This window comes from Crotalus tigris, unplaced genomic scaffold (assembly GCF_016545835.1).
Source record: "Crotalus tigris isolate CLP2741 ecotype Arizona unplaced genomic scaffold, ASM1654583v1 scf7180000019944.6993514239:2294586, whole genome shotgun sequence".
In the NCBI taxonomy this organism is placed as follows: domain Eukaryota; kingdom Metazoa; phylum Chordata; class Lepidosauria; order Squamata; family Viperidae; genus Crotalus; species Crotalus tigris.
Window position 1 is genome coordinate 19,152 of NW_024097783.1, and position 18,010 is coordinate 37,161.

General features: G+C 40.9%; 1 protein-coding gene across 4 annotated transcripts in view; it reads right to left on the bottom strand.

Moving 5' to 3' along the window:
- Nucleotides 1-6,095: 6,095 nt before the first annotated feature.
- Nucleotides 6,096-18,010, bottom strand: part of CD96 (CD96 molecule) — a 39,553-nt gene continuing 27,638 nt past the window's right edge. For 3 of the 4 annotated variants that reach the window (XM_039365020.1, XM_039365018.1, XM_039365017.1), the window contains 4 exons: nucleotides 15,902-15,982; nucleotides 13,793-13,879; nucleotides 7,608-7,731; nucleotides 6,096-6,895 (listed from right to left, as the gene is read on the bottom strand). In XM_039365020.1, coding sequence (XP_039220954.1) covers nucleotides 6,778-6,895; nucleotides 7,608-7,731; nucleotides 13,793-13,879; nucleotides 15,902-15,982 — 410 coding nt within the window. In that variant the 3' untranslated portion in view covers nucleotides 6,096-6,777. Of the gene's footprint in view, nucleotides 6,896-7,607; nucleotides 7,732-13,792; nucleotides 13,880-15,901; nucleotides 15,983-16,217; nucleotides 16,963-18,010 lie in introns of those variants that run through there. The other variant, XM_039365019.1, reaches the window with a different exon arrangement.

Sequence of the window (18,010 nt, forward strand, 5' to 3'; positions counted from 1 at the left end):
AAAAAGCCACTGATCTGAACCAACCAGCAATGTTCAGATTATACAGTATATTTGTACCATGAAATTATACAATTAGTCATACAAGGTACAACTTCATTGCACAAATATATAAACAGGATGTTGCTGGTTGGATCAAGTCAATGGTTTATCAGTATCCTGTTTCTCATAACAGCCAATTATTTACTTCTTAGGATGACAGCAACAATTCTTTGACATTCTCCTCAACAACTTTGCACAATCATTCCAGTACTTTCTCCCAGGAATCTTGAATTACTTTAATTTTGTGAAGATTGGGACATCCTTTTATTTGTTGAAATGGTACACCCATGATTCCTAAAGCATCTTGTAGCTTGAACCTGTGCTGAGAGACCTGAATGTATGAAAGATGAACTTTTCAGGAGTCTGAATATTCTTGAAGAATATACAGAATGGTTAACAGGCAGATTTTTAGCCAAATCAGTTTTTCCCCAGCTTGCGTCTTCTTGATCTCTTGGATAACCCCCCCCCTCCCCAAATCCCAGTTACCATAATTACTAGGAGGCACCACATTGGGAAAAGTTGCTTTCCAAGGAAGTTTTTATTACACCATTGCTCTGTCTCATTAATTCACAAAGTTTAAGAGTGACCAGAAAATAATTATTTCTTACTTGTAAATTCCCTGTGCTTTCCATCTTTTTTTCTTCCACTAAAGTTTGCGAAGAAAGACAGAATAGCTTTTTCACACTTTTTGTTCAAACCATCTATCTGAAAACAAAATCTCTTGAAAAAAACCTCTGATAAATACTATTTTCAGTTTACTTTGAATAGTTATCTTTTTTTAGCCTCACACATTCATTTTTCACTTTACTGCATTAGCAAACTTAATGATTACTATTAGTCTGAGTTCTTATCATAAAACATGTGGTTGACTAATTTCTGAGACTGGGCATAGACTAGACTGTAGACTAGAATTTCATGTTGTGCATGAAGCTGGGGAAAAATTGCAGATCACACTGGCAAATCACTTCTAAAGAAAACTATATAGATTGCAGATAAAAATAACCAGAAATTGTTGAAAGACATTTTATCTTTATTATGCAGGAAATAAGATAAAATGTTGAATTATAGAGCCATCTTGTGGTCATAAGGCACTATGACACACTCATCAACATCATAATTTATTAGTTTTTCAATCCATGTTCCAAATATTTATAATGCAGTGTGTGTGTGTTTGTGTATGTATATATAAATTAAATAAGTATGACATAACAGTTACAGATTATAGCAAAATAAAAAGCTATTGAATTAATTCCTAAATGCCTGTTTGAATATGCAATGATAATTTGAGTTATATGTGAAAACTGAAAGAAAAAAATATCATTGTCTAATGTTCATTAAAATCATAACTAGAGCGTGAATCAAGGATGAAAATATGATTCAGTAACAATGTAATAGTAATATTCTTCATGTCCTGCTATCAGAACATTTAGTTATTTGTTATTATATTTCTCCATTTTGGAGAGAAATTCCATGTGCTCCATAGACCTGAATTTAAATTAAAGCTGAATGGAGGGTGATGATGTTCTTAACCCTGATTCCCATCTTCTTTTTTGTGGTATGATAATTGTGATTCTATCATTTGTCAATATTGCTTAACATGGAGAATACTTTTCTTTCCCGCAAAAGTGATTACATCAAATAAGTTGAGTTGTTGTTTGGTAGTGACATTTATCCCTTTCAGGACACAGCGGACAATCTATGAGCTTATACAGATTTCATTCCTAAAAGTGGGGTCCTTGACTTGTGGAAAAGTCTGCTAGCTTGCCCGTTTAGTCAGCTAAGGAGGGAATAAAAATTGTATTCAAAGCATTTGCTGAATAAACCTGCACAGGGTGAATTGTGCAAGACAGGTAGGCCTGTGAGTCATGCTTTGGCCAGGTCCACTAAAATCAGGGACATTTAAGTCACATTTATGTTCTAATGATCTTAATATTCCTGGCCTAAGAATGTTGAAGGAAACTTAATTCATGATCAGGTACTCAAACCTAATTTTGAAACTTTCCCTATTGATGGGTCAGTGCTGTCCTCTAAGGCAGAGTTCCCCAAAATTTTTGGCTTTGCAGACTGGTGGGGAGAGGGGATGGATCTGTGTGAGTGTCAGGCAAGTATGTGTGCACAGTTCCATTTGCGTGAGTGGCAGGCATGTGTGCCTATCGCTCATGCAAATGCAATGGATGCACCTGCTTGCACATGGCTCACACGAGTGGGGATGGGCACATGCATGTTTGCCCACCATTTCCACAGCCCAGTTCCAAAAGGCTTAAGGTCCAGTAGTGGGCTGCAGCCCGGGGTTGGGGACTCCTGCTCTCAGGCTATGCAAGGACAATGCAGTAGGAGACACACATTCTCAAAAAGATGTCTTACATTTAAAACAAATGCAACATACATGTTTTCCCGAAAGTAAAACCTACCCCGAAAATAAACCCTAGCTTAATTTTGAAGTGGTGGGCCTAATATAAGCCCTACCCCAAAAATAAGCCCTAGTTTTGGGGTGAGGCACAGACCTAAAAATCAAGCTAGGGTGGGGGTGTGGATCGGTCCCACGTGGCCTGCATCCACTTATCTTGCAGCCAGGCCTCTCCTCACTGGTCCACTTCTTCTAGGCGTCTTCTGCAGCCAGGCCTGCATTTCTCAGTCACAGGCCTTTCTGGAAGGCCTGTACAGCCAAGAATCGAGCTATAAATTCAATCCATAGTTTGATTCTGCAAGACTTCTGCAGCCAAGGAGTGAGCTATGGATTGAATCCATAGCTCAATACTTGGCTGCACAGCCTTCTGGAAAGGCCTGATTGCAAAATGCAGGCCTGAATGCAGCTGCAGAATGAAAATGCTCCTTCAGCCCCAGAAGAAGTGGACCAGTTGGGTGGGGCTTTCAGTGCCGGAGGTAAGACATCCCCCCAAAATAAGACCTGGTGTCTCTTTTGGAGGCAAAAAAAGAGAGAAAGAAATAAGACCCGGTCTTATTTTCGGGGAAACACAGTATATGTCAAGTGCACTTACAATTCCCTTTCCTTTCCAACTCTGGATGGTTTCATGGCTTTATTATCCACTCATCTTTGAGTTGGCAGAACATTACATTGGTCTAAAATTTGTTATTGTTACTGCTGCTCTCTCTCTCCTGCCTTCACTGCAGCTGTTCCTAGTCATTTCCAGCCCCTTGACTTCATCCCAAGATAATAGATCAGAAAGCCAAATAGATTTTATACATCTTGAGCCTGCCCTTGGATGGTGATGGAATAAGAGGGAAAATACCATTTAAAAACTGGACTTTTGGACTCCTAGAAACCATTATAGTTTTCCAAAATGATCTATCTCTAACTTGGTCTTTCAGGTCTTCTAACATTGCCATAGTAAATGAATCAATCCACCTTGCTGCTGATTGTCTTCTTCTCTTTTCTTCTACCTTTCCAGCTTTAGAATCTTTTTCTAGAGATCTATGTGAATTTAAGATTGCCTCAGTAATGGGTTGGAGAGAGGCATAATAAAGCATGACAACAGCCATAAACAGAGCAATATAATAGCAACATTTTGAACATAAATTAGTTTTCAGGTTTAGAAAAAAATGAATCTGTTCAACAGACTTTCATCAGTTAAGCATAAAAAAAAATTAAACATATAGTCTGCAGAGTAATTGGTGCATGAAACTTTTTTCTGAAACGAAATCTGCTCTCTTGACCAATGATGTTTAGTCAAGATATGGGAACTATACACTTTCTAAAAAAAGTAAATGTTTTGATTTGAGAAATTAAACACAGTTTTAATTGTGGAGATCGTAATGCTCTTTGACCTTGGTGGTTTGTTTGCAGATGTTTCATTACTCAACTAAGTAACTTCCTTAGTGCAAGTGTGTATGAGTTTGCTTCCTGCTTACATACAGTGGCAAATTAGAAATGCAAATCTATTGAAAAAACAACCCGCAGTAGCCAAGTTCTCCATTACCAAAGTAACAACTTAGCCTCCCATAAGAGAGCTATGTAAGAACATTATTAAGATGAATACAAACACATTGCAGCCACCCAGAACACCAAAAAAAGAAAACTCATTGCCTATACATCTTTCAGCTAAACAGATGTCCAACCTAAGTGCCTGACCATTGAAATATCTACAGCATAGCCAACCCAAGCTAGGAAAAGGATAATATTACCATACATCAAAAACATCTCAGAAATTATGAACACACATCATTACTGTAGCATACAAACATTGTGAAGCCCTCCAAAAGCCCAGTGTTGCTCCAAACATAGGGATGGATGGTATATAAATGTAATAATGAGAGACCAAACCGCCCTGCAAAAAAGACCAAGAAGAACAGAAAAGAGACATGGCAAGACAAATATTAAATGGCCAGTACATAAAAAAGTAGGAGCCAAAGCAGATAGTAACAAGACATCATTAAGAGCAGGATTGAAGGAAGAAACAGGGATTAACTCTGGCTGCACAAGACCAAACTTTAAGAAGAAATGCATACAAAGCCAGAATTGAGAAGACAGAAAAGACAGCAAATGCCACCTTTGCAAAGTATCTGAAGAAACAGTGGACTGTGAGCTGCTGCAAAAAGAGTGTCCGTAATACTGTAGTACTGACTACAAGCAACAGTATGACAAAGTAGCAACATGGAAGTTCTGCAAGAAGTACAGTTCGATACAAACAAGAACTGGTAGGATTATAAAATAGACAAAATAATAAAAAATGAAGAAGCTAATGGGAATTTAGAATCAAACACACAAGCACCTGCGACATAACACTACAGACTTAACAATTGTTGGTAAGAAAGACAAAAAAGGCTGAATATTGAACATAGCAATACCCAGAGACAGCAGAATACCAAAGAAAGAACTGGAGATGATAACAACATATGAAGACCTGCAAACAGAAATAGAATGATTGTGGCAAGAGAAACTAAGTTAGTACCAATAATAATAATGCAATCACTTTGGTGCAATCACAAAACTTTTGGAGCATCTCATGAACCCCATTGACACTGACAAAATTACCAACAATTGCAAAAAGCAGATTTCCTTGGAACAGCTTGCATACTGCAAAAATATTTTTAATACCAACAAAGAACATCTGCCTATTCCAAGTCCTTGGGAAGGACTTGATAGGTAGATAAAAAGTGCCAAATTCAGTCTAAAGATCTGGCTGACTGTGCAATAAGCCATAACAAAATAAGCAAACCAAAAGATTCAAGAAGAAGTTCAAGAAGAAAAAACAAGAATTATCTACAATATACTGGGTAAGGACTGTAACAATCACTATGTAGGACCAACAGGCAGAAGGCTAGCAGATCACATGAACACCAACTAACAGTCAGAAGACATGATGAAAACTCCTTAATCTCACAACTATAGACAAACTCAACCATAGTTTCAACTGCAAAAATGCAAGAATTCTAGATCAACTTAAATCCAAAAATGCTAGGGAATTTCTAGAAGTTTGACATTCAGATAAGTCAGCTATCAATTGACACATAGAAATAAACCATAGTTACACACAGTTCAAAAATGGCAATTAAAAAATTAAGAGGTAAACACAAAGACCAGAATACTTCCTCTCTAGCAGCCAATACCCAGATAAGCAGGGATTAACACCAGGGAAATAACCAAGCAGAAAACAAAAATAAGATCAAGGAACTAGCAAGGAAAAAACAATCCCCACCAAGCCAAGCTACTGTATATAAAGAGGAAGCAAAACTCACATTCATTAATACAAGTGTGAGTCCTTGACTTACAACCACAACTGAGCCCAAAATGTCTCTTGCTAAGCAAGACAGTTAAGTGAATTTTATGACCTTTCTTGCCACAGTTGTTAAGTGAATCACTGCAGCTGTCAAGTTAGCAACATGGATATTAAATTAAACTGGCTTCCCCATTAACTTTGATTGTCAGAAGGTTGCAAAGGTGATATTATGACCCTGGGATACAGCAACCGTCATAAATATGTGTCACTAAGCATCTGAATTTTGATCACATGACTATGCAATGATTGTAAGTGTGAAAAGTGGTCATAGGTTACTTTTTTCAGTGCTGTTATAACTTTGAATGGTCACTAAACAAATTGTTGTAAGTTGAGGACTACCTGAACTGATGAAGTTACCGAGTAGGGTAATGAAACATCTGCAAGCAAATAATCAAGGACTCCACAGTTCAACTCTGAGATACATTATATTCTCTTCTATTGGAGTTTGTGTCTTTCGTTCTCAGTTTTACGTAAATCCATTTATTTGTATATGCAGCTAGTGGGAATGAATTCCCTAATGGAATCTTTGCATTTGTGTCTAATTTATTATCGATTCTTTCCATTCATATACAGTAATGTGGATTTCTCATTTTAGACCACTGCCTGGAAAAACAGGTAACTCTTGCGAGCATCTTCAATCTAGCAAAAATGTAGGCGTAAGATGGAAAGAAACATAGTTGAGACTATCAGTCAATATCATAATATTAATATCATACATATTAATCATACCTTCATAGGTTGTATATTGAATGAAGATTCATTGTTCCCATGCAAAGGCTCACTAGTTGTTATTTGCCATACGGTATGTTTGATTTCATGATGTGCCAATTACAAAAGGTAATCTGGGTTTGTAAATGTGCTAAATGTCATATACTTTAGCACAAAAACAAGATTAAGCGGTCCAAATGGGAATGTGAGTCACTGCCCGTGAATGCTTGCCATTTATTGTAAAAGCCATAGAGTATGCATGTCATTTTTTAGGCTGGGTCATTATAGATTTTCAGGCTGATTTCAGATTTTCTAATTCATCACAGGATGAATAAATTTCATTATAGACTTGGATGGAGGAATACTTGACTGGTGGAGGAGGTGGCTTGAAAGACGGAGGTTTATTCATACTACAATGAAAATAATCCTGTTTAAAATGTGCGGCAAATGAACATACACAATAAGCAATCAGAATAGTTAGATAGAAGTAAAAAGTAAAACATAATTAGGCATAAAAATACGTCCATCCTGCCATTAATTTACATTGAAGCAGGGACCTAATATATCTTCTCAATGAAAAGTGAACTATTAAAATCAGTAATACTGCTAAGATTTTTGTATTTCTTTTTGTTCCTTTGAGTAATACCAAATCAATGTATTAATAAAGCCACCAGCTTGATTTGTGATAATGAAATCTCAAGGTAAACCGAGAATAAAGTCTTACAGTAATAATATGTTCAGTTGCCCTGACATATATTTTTTTAAAATATTATAGATATGCCATTCTTTAAACATGAGAATGTAGCTTAATAGGAATTATATTTCAATAATGTTTACTCTCATGCTGATAATTAATATTATATGGATCTTATTGTGTGTTTTTTATTTATTTAAATGACTATAAGGTATGTAGATTTTTTTAGTGGGCAATTACTGCCATATTTTGTTGTCATAGTAACTGTTATATCTTATTAATAACTTTTCTAAAAATACAAAAAACCTGTTGATTTACTTCATTCCAATTAAAAAGAAATCTTTTTGCAATTAATCTCACTGCTTTGTACAGGAGCAAATTCACAACGATACACAAAATTAATTAAAGTAGTGATACAGTGTACTTACATTTCTCTTTGATGCTGACACCATTTTCTGATCCCACAAATGATTAAGCATGTGCAGAAGAAAAGCAGAAATGCCACAACTATTGACCATGGAAATGTACTGTGTTTTGGAACCATTGTAGAACCTGGAAAGGGTACAGTGCCAAAATTATTATTATAACAAAAACCATAAGCAAGCTTTGAACAGTTATTCTTTCTACATTTCTAAATTATGAGTGTTTTTTTATTTGTTTTTGACTATCACATCCAAACAAATTATCCAAAGCAGTTTACTATAGAGCAGTGTTTCCCAATCTTGACAATTTTAAGGCATGTGGACTTCAACTCCCAGTGTTCTACTCCCCAGTGCTCCTACTGTTTACTGGCTTTTGTTTGGCCAGCAATGTTATGTAATCCTCTAAGTATTTAGGAGATTTCCTTGCTCTCTGTGACCTTCTCAGCTCTGGGTTTCTGACAGGTGTTCCCTGACTGAGGGGAGACGTGAGCCTGTTCTCCTTATCATGCCTTGGTGCCTTCCGAGGACTGTGCCCCGATGCCTGGCCTGCTTGCTCGCCCACCGGGCTCGTCAGGCCAGGGCTTCTGTCACTTTGTGACCTGGTTGACCTGCCTAGCTGTAGGCCCTCGGGCCCCTTGAAGTGATAGCCACTGCTGGGCATCTCTATAGAACCTCCTAGGTCCGTCCAAGACCTGTCAGGAGGCTGTCCAATCCCTAAGCCCCGTTCTGTGTCCGGGCTCGTGTGGGTCTCTGTACCTTCCCAAAACTCAGTTACTCCCTGATGTGGGCTAGAGGTGTTGCGGTCGGGACTTGGTTCCTCGACCACCTCCCTGTAAGTTTGACCCCCTGTAGGACTTGGGGTAAGGTCAGGCCAACTCTGGGGATTATGTGCCAGCTCTCTTGCGGGGTATGATTTATTGGGATGCTCCCGGGTATCCTCCCTGACTGGAGTACTGTGCTGTGCAGGTGAATAGTGATTGTACCCCCGGGGTGACTCCCTGGCTGGAGTAGGCGTGAATGCCTGGTAGTTGGATAGGCTCTTAGAATTCCTGTTTGGGGCACTCGCGGAATCTTGGAATGGGCCGTTTGTGGCTCCATGATTGGAGGTGGGCAGCAGCTCGTGCCCCTCCCTTTGCTCTAAAGGGTCCCCCTCCCCCCCTGGAAAAGACCCAGGAGTCTCATCTGAAAGGTCCCGCCTAGGGCGGAGTTGGTCGATGTGCCGACGCAGGACATGACCGTTGTCCAGGGCTACCTCGTAGGAGAGAGGACCTGTGACCCTGGAAATAGAAGCGGGGACCCATGTATGACCAGGCTCGTAATTGCGAGTCCAAACCGGGGCACCCACAAGTAGTTGTCTAGGTGCCCTAGGATGTGAGGTAGATGAAGGCAGTCTGTCCGGATGCAACCGGTCAAGCTTCGTAGTAAGTTTGCGCCCCCAGCGAAGTTCAGCTAGGCTTCTCCCTGTAGAAGTGGACGGTGTGGTGCAGTAAGAAAGGAGAAAGTCAGCCAACCTGTGATGCCAGTCCCCATAGGTGAGTCTTTTCAAGGAGTCCTTTGTGATGCGGACCATGCGTTCAGCCATACCGTTGGTGGACGGGTGGAAGGGTGCAGACGTGGCATGACGAATCATGTTAGCCTGTAAGAAAGCTTGGAATTCGGAGGAAGTAAATTGAGGGCCGTTGTCAGAGACGATGACATCTGGGAGCCCGTGTGCAGCAAAAATCCCCCTCAGTACCTGAATAGTCTTTGCAGTGGTGGTGGATGAGACAGGTACAACCTCAAGCCATTTTGAATGACTGTCAACGAGGACCAAGAAGAACTGGCCCTGAAAGGGCCCAGCGTAGTCAATGTGCACCCTAGACCATGGGGACTGTGTATCCTCCCATCTATGCACAGGAGCTTGGGGCATCTCTGGGCGAGAGCGCTGGCACAGGTGGCATGCATGCACCTTAGCCTCAATGTCCTTATCTAAACCAGGCCACCACAAGTGGCTGCGCGCAAGGGCCTTCATGCGAACAATGCCAGGATGACCCTCGTGGAGGGACTCTAAGATCCTAGTCCTCATTGAGGTGGGAATGACAACTCTGTTTCCCCAAAGCAGACAACCCTGAGAAGTGGACAACTCGTTCCTTTTGGACCAGAAACTCTGAAACTCAGGACTAGGGCAGTGCTCAGGCCATCCAGACAAAACCCAAGAAAGGACACGTGAAAGTGTGTGATCTGTGCCTGTTTCAGCGGCGACATCCCTGGCATTCAGAGGGGACTCGGGCAAGGCTTGTATGGATAGAATGTTGACAGCTGGCGCAGGGTCAGCTTCTACTACTGGCAGGGGCAATCTACTGAGGCCATCAGCATGGCCCATTTCTTTCCCAGGCTTGTGGAGTAAGGAAAAATCATATGCAGACAGAAAAATAGACCACCTAAGCATTCTAGGGGAAATGATTTGGGGAGTTTGTTTACGTGTGGTAAACAGTCCCAGCAGAGGCTTATGGTCAGTGAAGACCGTGAAATGCCTGCCATACAAGAAATCATGGAATTTTTTAATTCCAGCAACAACAGCCAGAGCCTCCCTGTCTATCTGAGCGTAGTTGCGCTCAGCAGAAGACAGTGTTCTGGAGTAATATGCAACAGGAACCTGAGTTCCATCAGACCTGAGGTGGCTCAGGACGGCTCCTACCCCGTAAGGGGAAGCATCACAAGCGATGCACACAGGAAGGGACTCATTGAAGTGTGCAAGTACACTGTTAGAAGTGAGTAAGGCCTTGACCTCATTGAAACTAGCCTCATGTGTTTGTGACCACTGCCACACTGCTTGTTTGTCTAATAGCCTGTGAAGAGGCTCAGCTACACTAGCTTTATGTGGAAGAAAGGAATTGTAGAAATTCAGGAGGCCCAGAAAGGCCTGAAGTTCGGCCTTAGACTTTGGCCTAGGTGCTTCTAAAATGGCAGTTAGTTTGGATTCAGCAGGGTGAATCCCAGCAGCATCAATTTTGAATCCCAGAAATTCAGTAGAAGGCACCCCAATTTTGCATTTGTCTCTTTTGAGCTTGAGGCCTGTTTTCCTGAATCTTAACAGAACAGCCCTTAGCCTTTCAGCTAGAATGTGTGTGGAGTCTCCTGCAATTAAGACATCATCAAAGTAGGGGCAAACCCCCGGTATGCCCCGTAGTGTGTTTTCCATTACGCTTTGGAAAATCCCAGGAGCGACATTCACTCCAAACTGTAGCCTTTTTACCTTAAAGGCTCCCCTGTGGGTCACAATAGTCTGAGCTATAGCAGCATCATCATCAACAGGCAGCTGTTGATACGCTTGAGCTAGGTCAAGCTTTGCAAAAACGCGCCCCCCCTTGAGGGAGGCCAGAATATGACTGACCACAGGAACAGGATAGGCATGTTGCTGCAATGCCTTATTAAGAGTGCATTTGTAGTCAGCACAAATGCGAATGTCCCCATTTGCCTTTAGAGGCGTGACAATGGGGGTCTCCCAAGGGCTGGAATCAACAGGTTCTAGGATTCCCTGTTGGATCAGTTTGTCTAACTCAGTGTCAATTTTACTCTTTAAAGCAAAAGGGACCCTTCTTGCTTTAATTCTAATGGGTGTGACAGTGGGGTCTAGTTTTAAGGACACAGGAGGTCCCTTGAATGTGCCCAGCTGGGGGCTGAAGACATCTGCAAATTCTTTGCAGACTTCCTGTAGGTCGAGTGTTTGTAAGCTGTTGAGCCCCGTGACGTGTATCCCCAAGGCTTCAAACCAATCGAGTCCTATGAGACTCGTTCGTTCACCCCCTACTACTAATATGTCTAGTGGACCTTCAAAACTCTTGTATTGCACGTTAAGGGTGGCCTCCCCCTTAACACACACTCTTGAATTTTGAAACTCTGTTAACACAATGTCAGAAGGCCTTAATTTAGCCTGAGTTCCACTGCCGGAACAAATCTTCCTAAATGTATGTAAGGATATGATTGAAAGGGCAGACCCCGTGTCTAGTTCCATAGTTAATGGAACCCCTTGTAGCTTCACCTTGAGTGACAGCTTTTTCTTGATGGGCTTGTGTGTGCCTGTCCTGAAGATGCTTCTTCACGAAGCGCAAAAACCTACCCTATTCTGGCTGGGGACCCTGGTACCTTTCAGGCGCAGTTCTTCCTGAGATTGTACCTTTCGTCGGCCCAGACACACAGCTGCAATATGTCCTTGTTTCCCGCACGCCCGGCAGATAGCGGAGCGGAACTTGCAGTCGGTTCTCCTGTGGCGACCTCCACAGCCGATGCACTTGAGGGGAACTGCAGAGCTTCCTTTCTGATTCCCTTCCTTCGTGGGGTGGAGACGGTCGACTTCCTCGTCCGGATCCTCCTCGGAGTTCCCTTGGACGTCCTCTTGGTGCACGGATGCAACATCTGGACTGTTCCTGATCGGCCGCATGTTTTTGACGGCGCCGCCTGCTGCTTCTTCTGCAGTGACCTCTCTTAAGGCATCTTGGAAGGACAATTCTTCTTTGGCGAAAAGCCTCTGTTGTAGATCTCGATGCCTTAAGCCGCACACGAATCGGTCCCTCAGTCGTTCTTCGAGGTCCTTGAACTCGCAGTGCTTGGCGGCCTTCCTCAATGCGGCGATGTATTCTTTGGCCGACTCTCCGGATCGTTGATCCCTCTGCTTGAAGGTGTGGTGCCATGTGATGACGGACATCTTGGGCTGGAAGTGCTCCTTCAATAGCTTCTTTAGATCTGCGTAGCTGACAGACTCTAATGGGACAGGTGCTGCAAGGTTCTCTGCGATTTTGAAGGCGTCTTGACCGCAGACACAAAGCAGGGTGGCAGCCTTCAAGCTATCTTCCCTCACTTGGTTCACCTTGAGGTAATTTTCCACCCTGGCTACGTAGGACTCCCACCGCTCTGGATGTGAGACGTCGAACTCCGAAAGCCTTCCAACCTTTGCCATTTCAGGAGACGGGTCTATCAGCCAGCCTACCCCCGAATGCGCACTGGATTGGCGGGTAGCTGCCGAGTCAACGCCGTTCCGTCGTTCCGCCGCTCAGGACTCACTTGGGTAAGCTTACACCTCTTTCTTTCCAGGCGATGTAAGGCATCCCACCTTCGTTGCCAGTGTTGAGTCCTTGGCGAAAAGCAGACGCGAGAAGCAGTTGTAGTTCTCAGGTTTCCTTTTATTCTGTGTTCAGCTTACAAGTGAAGGCTTCAGCAACGCCCAAAAGCTCCTAGCCTCTTATATAGGCAGTTCCCGGGTCAATGTGTTACTTTTCCCGCGCCAGCACCCGCGCATACGCACAGGCGCTGGTGACAGCCTGTCTGGTCCCGGGCAGCTTGCACCTGCCTGGGACTGCCAGCAAACGCCCCGAGCCCGTTTGCAAGGCTCGGGACATAACAATTTCCATTTGCAATTTAAGCAACAATAGGACTAAAATACTGACACAAGATGAATTAGAAACAAAGAGGCACTTAGAATTTGCTCTCATTCTAAAATGAGCATAAATCTATACAGGTAATCCTTGTTTAGCAACCATAATTAAACAACTTTGTCAATAAGTGAAGCAGTCACACGTGAAATCATGACTGTGCTTATGATCTTGCTTCACCTTTCCTTGGCTTTAGAGATTTGTAAATCACATAAATGTGAGGATTGCTCACAAAGTTGCCTTTTCATCACCATTATAACTGTGAATGGTTGTTACATGACACAGTCGCTAAATAAGGACTATTTATTATTCGTGCAGCTTTTGAAATAATCTCTGGAAGTACAGCCCATCTATCTTCCCCCCTTCTTAGGGACTGAGTCAATGGCTTAGATGTGAAAACACTTTCCAAGCATGAAAGTGTCTAAGCTGTGCACTAGCCTGACATCTTGCAATGATCCTAGCAAGGATTAACACATCAGCTTCCCCGGCAACTGTAAATTCTCTCAGTAATTCTGCTCAGAATATGGGCAACCACATCTTCAGCTTTTCATTCTTTAGTGGCAGGTACAGGTAGGGTAATATATGTCAGAGCTCCTGCGAAACAAATCTTTTCAGTCTTGATTATGACTGGGAAATTGTGGGGAAATTGATTAATGTACAGCACGTCCCTTCCCTCAGCTCCTTCCCTGTAGAGCAGTCTTGCCAAAACCAGCTGCAGCAACCTTTTTGCCCTCCTCCTCCTCCTCTCATGGAGACTCCTTTACAACTGAAGCAATAACTTACCAGTATCAAGGCCGTTCTTTATAGTATATGAATTAGCAGGACTATTCACTGTGGTTACTTCAATCACTCTTCCAATGGGCAGATTTCCTTAAAAAAACAGATAAGCATATATTCTTTATGATTTTAGCCAGTTTACCAGTATTATTACAGTAATAATGATTACCATACATCTGGCTGATTGTGCAGCCAAGCATAATAGAGGATGAGCTATTAGAGTTGGTTGCACAGTCAGCCAGTGTTTAGATTGAATTTGACATTTTTATCTACCTATCGAGTCTTTCCTAACGACCTAGGAGAGGCTGTTTGTTGTTACATGTAGTGTTGCAGGATGTAAGCTGTTCCAAGTAAAGCTGCCTTTTGCAATTGAGTGATGATGATTTTGTCAATGCTGATGGTGTTTTGCTTGTTTCTGCCACAACTGTTCTACTTCAATGTGCAGATCTTTATATTTTGTGATTTTTCACCACTTTGTTCTTTTCTATTTTGCTGCCTCCACATATTGCCAATTCCACTATCCAAACTATTTTGTCTTTCTTATTGACAATCCTTTAGTCTGGGGTGTTACGTAGCAGGTGCTTGTATGTTTGAATTCTAAACTACCAGAGCATGTTATTTTTCTGTTTTATTGCAATATTCCACTACCCAATTATTTTCTTTGTTAAGTAGAATCTGTCAACATCACTGCATAGATGACCGGCATGATTTATTGTCATTATTTTTCTGATCTTCATATTTAGGTCTTTTAATTCTAACAACTGAAATTGCTCAGGTATTAATTGCCTTGATGGTATTTCCTCCACCGAATTTGGGCTTTAATATCTTCTTAATTCTCATGATATATTCTCTTGTGATCTTTCCTCTTGACTGCAATATGCTTGATGTTGTCAGCTTGAAAGATGCCCACATATTTGTAGCAATCATCTTCATTCAGATTCTTGATATTATTGCCTAAGGATCTTGATTTCTTGAGTTTTCACTATTTTTCCCCTATTATTGATAAGGGTGGGACATTTGTCAAGTTCAAACTCCATTGCAATATCCCAGGGGCCCTTTTATGACTTGTGGACTTCAACTCCCAGAATTCCTCAGCCAGGCACGCCAAGTTTGAAAACCCCTGCAATATCCTGAATGTATCTACAGACAGTGTTGAGCAGCTGATGGTGTTTTCCTATATAGCTTCAGTTCGTCCATATAAAGGAGGTATAATAGCTATAGCCTGAACTGTTCACGATTGTTGACCGAGGAATCAATGCAATGACAAACCAAATTAATTGCCCTGCTCAATTAATTTCTTTCTTGCTGGTGTTTATATCTGATATTACAACATTGGCATCTTTTAATATTTGTGCTAGCAGTTTCTTTGAATAAACCTCAATTCAGGCAATGTTACTCGGCTGTTTTTGTATTGTTCTAAATGCTCAGTTATTCTTTATTTCAATTCTTATGTTTTAGTTGAGGGGGGTGTCTTTGTTCTTTCTGTGGCAAAGTTTGAGGAGAGGATGCCTCACATCCTTGTATCCTCAGTCTCCCAGTATTTTCACTTGGAAATCTTAAGAGGCAGCTATATAGGTAAAAGTGTAAGGCAAACATTTCTTCTTCAAGTCAACCATGCCTTAGGTGATTTCATGGATAGGTTTGTGTTGTTCACTTGGTAATAATCCTTAAAGAGTTTGCAAAATTGCTTTCTTTCAGAATTTTAGGAAGAAATCGGTTCTATAGTTACTTTTCTAGAACCAATCCTATTTAGCCTTCCCAACTGAAGCAAGATGGATTAGGTGTAGCAGCATTGTGGATTTTTTGTGTCTCAATATGACATTGATCATTCATGAAATAGGTTGCATGACAGATCAGATCTAATCTGATTCTCTCTCTCTCTCTCTCTCTCTCTCTCTCTCTCTCTCTCTCTCTCTCTCTCTCTCTCCCTCCCTCCCTCCCTCTCCCTCCCTCCCTCCCTCCCTCCCCCTCCCTCCCCCCTCTCTCATTGTCTCTTCTAAATTATCTATCTTGACTTAAGGAACCCAATTTTACATATAATTACAATGTAGACAATATTTCCTAATTTATAAAGTTATGTAAAATCATGCTAATACTTTCACAGTGTCCACTTACGTTGTGGTGGCATGGAGTTTTCATGGAAGTGAGTCACAGTGGCAGCATTTTGGTGGGTTGTTATCCTGGAATTCTTCAGCCCTTTGTCAAGATAATGACATTTGATCATGACAATTTAATCACAGTGATATTGATTAGAAAGGATATTTACACCTTAGATTTTGTTTAAAGATAACCTGAAAAAAATTAAGAGAACCCCTGCTCAAGCACACATGTGAGAAGCAGAGGGGAAAAAATACTTTGTGTTGTAGTACGTTATTACATTTGGGCTGTAAAAATCCAGTGACCATTAGATGGCAGCAAAGAGACAGAACATTCTACCATACCTTTTTGTTGTGATCTAAAGGTTATCTGGATTTCACCCAGGTCTAGTAGTTGTACTTAAGAACTAGTTAACAACTGCATTGTTGTTAACTGGTGTCTGTAACTTCACATCATCAGCTGTACGTATAAAAACCATCCAGATTTATATATATCATAGACTTCATTATAGAGAAGTCCCTTAACTAACCTTATCCAATTTGATTCTCCTAAAATTAAAGAACTGTGAGCCTTCGATGGACATTAACTTTTCAGCATTTCAGCAAGATTTTTTCTTTTGTTTTAGGAAATGCCAGACACTGAACCTAAGATAATTTGCATGGTAACACATGGTATTTTCAGTAAAACCTTCAACAATGATTGTACTTTTTCAGCAGACACATAGTAGTGTAATAATTTGGAAGTATACACCTCTTTTTTTGCATGTGTGCAGATGCTAGAATAAATGAAACTTCTTAGTTTTCGTTAAAATCTTTTTTCTGTAATGAAATATGTTTTATTTTTATTCCAAACTCTCAGGTGTCTTTTGCTTTCTTGATGATTCCAGGGCTTAAAGAGGATAAGAAACGTACACAATTTACAGTATCCACATTGAGCCTTATACACCTCCCTTCCAAAGTAAAATAATTAGTTATCCTCTAAACATGGAACTTCTACCTTTTGCTCCAGGAGACAGTGGTACCAATGTAATTCCTTTACACTAACAGAAGTTGGATAGTGCGGTGGTAAGAACAGAATTCCTATCAGAAATTCAAACAAGAACCTTGAGCTACATCCAACAAGTTTAAGATTCAGAAACATATGTCAAAAGCATATATGAGTAATAAATATTGCTTTGCTTGATTCTATTTGTGTGTGTGTGTGTGTGTTATGCATGTGAGAACAAAGTGACTTGCCACAGGGAATATCTTTTCACAGCTTATAAATCAAGGAAGCCTCTTCAACCTAAACAAGCAGCAGCGCTTTAAGGAGGTTCCACATGGGAAACGATCACATTAAGAGGGTTGTAAATGTGGGCAGCAGGCATGAAATGTTAGGTCACTGCTTGTACTTTTCTCAATAAGAATTTTTCTTAGCTGCAATAAAAATCAGATTATCTAAATAAATAGAGCTGCATGCCATGGTCGGTAAAGATTTAGCACTGGGAAGAAAAAGCAGTTTTGTCTCTCGGCTTCCCTGATGTTCTGACGAACCAAGGAGTAACAACTCTCATTATTATTATTCTTGTTGTTGATGATACATATCAAGAACCAACTTTCTTTAAACTGACTTTGTTCCTTAATTACAGATTGGATAACCCAGCTGTACTGGACTCCAATATGTAATTTAGCATTAGTATTATGTTCCTCCACGCTATGTAGTGTATCAGGCAGCCCATAGGTAATTCAGGTTAAAAAACTATATTAATTTTAGAAACAAACAAGCTGCTTTGATAATGTAATGTGAGATCAGGTATAGGCACGCCATCAGTTTAACAGTGATTATTGATCCCTGTTATTTATTGCAAATGTTGCCTTTCTGCTTCAAGTAAATTGCATTCAACTAAATCCCCTTGAAGTTCTTGTTCTTGTTAATCCAATATCCTGATATTTAACAATATTGCTACGTATGTTTTATTATTGATGCTACAGAATCCATTGAATGGGAATTTTAAGTACAATATCATGGCCAGTTGGTGTAGTAATTAAGGCACTTGGCTAGAAACCAAGATATCATGACTTCTAGTCCTGCCTTAGCATGGAAACTTTGGGCCAGACATGCTTTCTTAGCCCACAATGACAGGCTTGG